At 39.7% G+C, this 6,960-nt stretch overlaps 1 protein-coding gene across 1 annotated transcript; it reads right to left on the minus strand.

Moving 5' to 3' along the window:
* Positions 1–1,121: 1,121 nt before the first annotated feature.
* On the minus strand, positions 1,122–6,960 carry LOC137715998 (U-box domain-containing protein 13). The gene is made up of 4 exons (XM_068455388.2): positions 6,434–6,960; positions 3,839–3,955; positions 3,048–3,503; positions 1,122–2,615 (listed from the first exon to the last, which is right to left on the minus strand). Exons 1-4 carry the CDS (start codon positions 6,728–6,730, stop codon positions 1,467–1,469), a joined length of 2,019 nt encoding a protein of 672 aa, XP_068311489.2. The 5' UTR covers positions 6,731–6,960; the 3' UTR covers positions 1,122–1,466.

The raw sequence follows: 6,960 nt of genomic DNA on the forward strand, positions 1-6,960 counted from the left end.
TAAACTTTTGACAGAGGCTTCACAAACCTTGAAAACAAAAACTCTTTCATTTTGTATATCCTTGCACATTTAATATTTGTAATAGATTATTAGTGTATGTATAATTTTTTTATTAGACTCTTATTTTCGAGTATAGATGTAGTACTTAAACAACAAATGTATTTTAATGTTTTGAAGTAATATTTATGTGGCAATGTGTGGTATGTGCAAATTTAAGGAAAAAAAAAAATTCTTAACGGGTAAAGTAACTCGACCTGTTAAGGACCCGTTAAGATAACGGATGTGACACGACACGACCCATTAAAATAACAGATGTTACACAAAAACGATACGAACACGATAGACACAACCCATTTGCCAGACCTAGTAATATGAAAAAAATTAAAACTTTGGTCCATTTTGAAATCACCCAAACCCTAAAGAACGTAAAATATGGTTAACCAAATAATAATTAGTCAAGCCTCGGCAGCGGCGCCACCCCAACCCCCTGCCAGGGCTTGAATGAATTTTGTGGTGGAGAGGGTGGAGGCTTATGTAGCTCTATCATGCTAGATCAATGGTATTTCGACTTTAGGCCGGTTAATTGAATCCATTTAAAGTGGCTCAGTTTGTACTAGAGATGCTAGGACCACGTGTTTGTTTTCTCTATTACATTGGAGGAAGTCAAATCTTGAACCCATTCTAATCCAAGTCAATCCAGTGTAACAAACAGAATCTAAAGGCATAGGAACTATGACTTCATTTGGTCTCTAGGATTGGATTGAAATAGAAGGTACAGGCGAATCATTTTCATTTCAAGGGATTAAAAGAAGTTTAGACATGAAAAAAACTCATCCCTTCTAATTCTAATCCGTCCATTTTGGTTTTGAGGGACATAGAATGGATAAGTTTCCTTAACGAGTAATCCATCTTCTGCCATCAAAGTTGAACACATTTTTTCATTTCTTCCTTCAGCATACCTGAATATAACTGGGTTATTTATTTCAATCCAATCCTACTGACCAATCGTGGCCAGCATTGCACATAACCTAAGATGCTGTTGATTGCAATTTGCAGCAGACCAACTGCAGAACTTGAGATAAATAGCTTCTTCCTTTTATGAGCCCAACATTCACAAAAACTTTGCACAAACGTAGTTCATGTTGAATATAAGCAACATCGCTTCACTAAAACTGAGGATGATTACAGCAGTCATACACATGTTACAATTTGGTACATATCACGTCAGGTATATCTCAGCCCCCTCCTCCTCTTCTTCCTTTTGTTTTTACCTTTGCCCCCCTTCCTACCCATGTTGCTCTTTATAAAGAACCCCTTCAAAGTATAGTATCATCCCACACAAATAAAATGAAATGAATAACTTAACAGGTTTGGAAGGCGATCTTCCACCTTCCTCCCCTGCCAAAGCAAACCCGCTTCTTTTGATGCTTGAAAAGAACAAAAGAAACCGAGAAAACAAAAAACTATCATCTGCCAATGGCATTTGTAGTAGTGGGTGGATGTGACTGGGTCTCAGACTGAGCCTCGGCTTGTGCCTGGGCCTGCGCCTGCATCTGCTGCTCAGCAAACCGATTCATTCGCTCAAGTAACTGCGCAGCCTTTCTCTTGCCTCTATCTGTGCCATTTTGTGCCAACTCCAATAACAAACTCATCACCCCGAGTTTCTGAGCCTCTATTATATGTTGTTGGTCTCCAGAACAAAGATGCACCAAAACTGCAGCTGCATTTTCTCTGTTTCGGGGAGATCCAGTCCCAATAACTTCAACCAAAACAGGCACAGCTTCAGCTGCTCCAATGGCCGCTTTCCCTTCATGGTGGCTAGACAATATTGCTAGAATGGCAAGTGCTTCATCCACCATTCCACCTCCAGGTTCTGTCAGCAGCTTCATTAGGGTCGAAACAACACCAGCCCTTACTGCCTTCCCCTTGTTACCTTGATAAATGCACAAGTTAAAAAGTGCAGTTGCAGCATCTTTCTTCCCCCTTTGGGTACCTTCACTCAGCAATTTAACAAGTGGCGGAATGGCTCCTGAAGCACCAATTCTAACTTTATTTTCATCCACAACAGAAAGGCTGAAAAGGGTTGCAGCTGCATTTTCCCGTGCTTCCATCCCTCCATTCTTGAGGACATGAACAATACCAGGAATTGCTCCAGAGGAGATGATGCTTCCTTTGTTATCCTCACATATGGAAAGGTTGAGGAGTGCTGTCACAGCATGCTCTTGGGTGCGGGAGTCGGGGGTTGAAAGGAGGCCTACAAGCAGGGGTATTGCACCAGCTTCAGCAATAGCCACACGATTATCTGCATTACGTTTGGCAAGAAGGCGGATTTCACCCGCAGCAGACCTTTGGTCTTCGGGGTTTACTGACATCAGCTTGTGGAGGAGAATTCCAATCTTAGTGCGTTCTGCTGGCGAGCAGGCGGATGCAGTTTTATTAGGTCGAGAATTGGGTCTTTTTGGTGGTTCAATGCCATTTGCCTCGCACCACTGGGCAATGAGGCTACGTAAAGCGTAGTTCGGCGTGAGGGTGGTGTTAGAGAGGCTCTGTTGTGTTTTCGGACATGTCCCATGACCTGCTTCCAGCCACCTCTCAATACAGGAACGTTCATATGTCTGCAGCAGTGGAAAACAAAATCTTTTAAATTAGTGGCAGCATGATGGACTGCAAGTCCTGGGCGTGGACTTAAAATTTAAAAATTAATACAAGTATCCAATCTGCATGACATCTTTTCAGCCCCCCAGTCAAAAAGTTCTGGTTTGTTTCTGAAAATCCATACAACGGAACTAACATAAGACAATCCAAGCTGATTGCATATGGAGGACATATTGATCCAACAACTGGATACATCATAGATTCATAGCAAACAAATTTCAATATAACAACCTTTCTACGAGAAGACATCTATTAACATCCCATTATTGACATCTGACACAAATAAGGAATGGAAAAAGAAATCTAATAACATCCCGTGAAAGAAGGAAAAAGGAAAAGGGATAATTATGGTGCAATTGAGTTCTTGGTATCAAAGAGCAAGCATGATATACCTGCCCTGTTGAAACAATGACGGGATCCTTCATTAACTCCAAAGATATTGGGCAACGAAAATCATCTGGTATAACTGGGGGGACTTTTTGATTCTTGTCAGTGGATGCTTGCCCACTGCAACTTGCTAATATATTCTTTTCTGCTGCAGGAGCATCCATGTTGGGATTTTCTGTTTGTACAAAATCCTTAATTTTTTTCAGTAGCATTGACATCTTCTCGATGCTCTCCCCAGGATCCCCACCACTGAAAGTAACCATCTCATGCAAGGCTAGTGATTCTTGTGTCAGTTCAGCTATCCCTGTCAATTCTAACTTATCGACCAATCTTATTAGGACAGTTGGATCTGTTGCTGCCTCATTTTTACTGTAAATGGACAATAGATCTTCATAGAGCTCAACATCAGGCGAATCGAACCTTCCTTTGGCTCTTCTAAACTGAGCAAGAACAAGCTCAACCTGGAAGACGGATACAGTTGAAGAATATATTAAACACTCAAGAATCTAAAATTCTTTTTTTACCACAAACTGGTGTAAGTTTCAAGCCATTGTGTTGTTACATGTCTGTGTGAGTGGATCGTTCATACACTAAAGATCTTTTAATAAATTTTAGAGAAGATAATTAAAGAATTGCGCAAGGAAAAATCTGGCATCTCATTTTAACAATACATGACAAGGATCCCAAAGAAGTCAAGGCCAAATTCAGAAATATAAGATAGCTATTACATTGTGATCCCTTGTTATCACACCACATCCCAAAACAATGACAGGAATGTTCAGTGATGAATATATACCTGTTCCTTAACTTCATCAGATATGTCAAGATTTTCATAGGAAAGTCCACTTAAAGCTTGCTCCAATCGAGCTGTCACCTCATGAAACTTCATCATAATTTGCTCCCTTTCCAAAACCTACAAGTATGATGTAAGAGGTTCAGGCAAGAGAGAACAAGAGAGAGAGTAATAATCAAGGCATCATCTGAATAGAAGTTCTAATTTCATAGTTAGAATATATTAATAAACATACCTAAAGTGAAACACAGCACATATCCAACAGAGCCCAAGCAAAGGATAGAAAGCAAAAGGACATTGACATATGAACCTTATGATATAAAACAACCAAGAGTTTGTAACATAAAAAAGCCTACTCACAAGCATGTTTCTTACCAATTGGAAAATGTAATTCAGTATTTCTATCAAAATTATACAATCTGGTGACATAAATGATAAACACACCCTTTTTAGCCTCCTACACACCCCTATTTAATCATGGCCGTTGATTTTGTTTGATTAAATCAATCTGATGACCAGAAATAAAGAGCGGTGTGCGAGAATCTAAGAAGGGCGTGTGAAAATCACCTCCCTATTCACTAAGACAATGGTTTTAGTGAGACTTGAAGTTCAAATCTCAACCACTATACTGAGATTGGGGAACACTCCAGTTTGTTTAGCCAACTCATCTAAAGTTTATTTCTGAGAACATATTTTTAGCCATCTTATTCCCTTCCTGACTCTTTTGAACTATAAAATAATATTACTCCTCAAACCCAAAAACCCTACATTCCACCATTGCTGGAAAATTGTAGGTTCAGGATGCTTATCACTTTTTCTTGCTATTTTTTGAATAACAGAGAAAATAAGAATGACCAGATAACATGAGAGGGAGCAAGAGAGATTGAGACTAGGCATTCAGAAACCCCAAAGGAGAGATGGTGTTTCTGGTTGATCATAAACCATGTCTAGAGAATCACCCCTGTAGCATTCAGAGCATTCTAAAAAGTGTCAAATTCATTCTCAGAGCTCCACAAACAGTATGCGACCCTTTTCAACAGCTGGTGGCCATTTTCCACTATGTTATTAAATTGAAGTTATCAACCTAGAAGAACATGTTGAAAACATCAGAACTCTTTGCCATCTTGTTTTAATACAGCTTTCGGTGAACAAGTTTAATGCCAGAAGATAGCTCAATCCTCAGTTCATGGAAGCTGGATGTTTAAACCTTTTTCTGCCCAAAACAAAAGTAGTGACGCTTTCCCAAAATTTTGTGGCAGAATCATCAATCATACAGAAACCCCAACACCAAACAACCAAATTAACAACTAGAACACACTTAACAAGATGATTCCATAAGTGGTGGTTTTCAAGAACTACTAAATTCAACATGTTCTTCTTTCACCCACAAATGATTTTAAATATCTCCTCCAAAAGCGGTGCAACATCAAACTACCAAATTTCATCCACAAATAAAAGCAAGACCGAGAACAACAAAAATCTGGTTCACTTAGAGATGACATCAACAGCTAAGAATATCCTACCATTGTATTGATTCTCGGTTTTTACTACCAACCAATAGTATTCCGTTGACCTGAAAATTCCATTCACAGCCTCTTAGACCTTAATACTGAAGCAACATGACCATTCAGCCATCCAATTGGTGAAGCCGTGAAGACATACAAAAGTCTAACCCATAACAAGAGACGCAAGAATGCTAAAGTACTATATCTCGGTACAATCAGTAATGAGGGAGACAAAAACAATCAAGCAGTAAGGACCCGTGATAGAATCATGGGAACATCACAAACTTCAGAAAGCAACACTCTAAAAAATCAATGCAAAGACATTTTATTCTTACAAGGGGAAATTTATATAAATTGAGATTTGTTAATATGACATCCTATTTTCGTTTGCTGCTAAGATATGCAAAATCCCCAAGATCTAATAAAATTATAGCCAAAACAAAGACCCAAAACAAAAGACAGAATTTTTTTTTTTTTTTAACGGAATCTTTTTGGGAACTTTCTATCCAATTCCAAACTCAAAAAGGTGAGCATGTATGGAATTATTCTCATCAAAACAAATTCACTCAAGCCTTTCGTCTGAATACTAAAGAGTGCATAATTCAAATCGTCACAAATTTTCGGGAAAATAACGGAATCATGTTTTTGAAGATGTACTAAGCACTGAAAGAAGCAAATGAAATCAGTTTCAGAACCATTTGGTAGCGAAAAGAAGTCGATTCGATTGCTGAGAATAATGCGGCAACGGATAAGAAATTAAACCATTAATCCTCAGCTTTATTCATCCAAAAGTAAAATTCAATCTAGCAAGGCCTAACCCAACTGTTTTGCTAATCTTAGCTTAGATCTAAGTTTTCAACTTAGAAATGTTATTGCTTTGGGTGCTTCCACAGTAGTCAAAAGTAAGTAAGAAATACACCACTTTCCAAATTCAAAATCAACAATCTTTTCCTCCATTTCCCTTCAACTTCCCGCATTTTCTCAGCAACCAAAACGGATAATCAAAATCAAAACCAAGACAATCATCCACACCAACAATCAAACACAAAATGCAAAGAAGAAAGAAGTTCAGAATCGAAAGATACGCACACACCAGGTAAATCTTGCTGCTTTCGCCTCCGAATCTGAGCAGCTCCTTGGCCGATTCCAGAGCTTCCATGAACGAAAGCAAGGCCTTCAGAGTGTCCTGAGAGACCTCCTCCTTGCTATCCCTAATCTCCTCGAACATTGGGGTCAGCAGCTTCAACCTCCTCGCCAAATTGCAGTACTGCTTCTTGACCACACACCTGTAGTCGGAGATCGAAGCTATTTCGTTGATCGTGTCGATCAGGCTCTGCACCAGAGCTCCCCTGTCTTCCTCCATAGCTGGGTCACCACCGATCTCGGCCATAACCGCACTGTTTTGTGGGGTTTTGCGTCTGAGGAACCTGGACTCGCCGGAGGGTTGAAATGACAGCACGTTTTTGGTCGTATCTCGTGAGAGAGAGAGAGAGAGAGAGAGTTTTAGAGAGAGGGGGGAGATAGAGAGCGGGGGAGTGTGTTTTTTAATGTGGCGCGCCTCCGAGTCGGACTGAGTCGCTGACTCGGGACTTAACCAGGGTTTGAGTTGAGTTAGGAGTT

Source organism: Pyrus communis, chromosome 3 (genome assembly GCF_041283825.1).
Source record: "Pyrus communis isolate YQ-2024b chromosome 3, ASM4128382v1, whole genome shotgun sequence".
NCBI lineage: Eukaryota > Viridiplantae > Streptophyta > Magnoliopsida > Rosales > Rosaceae > Pyrus > Pyrus communis.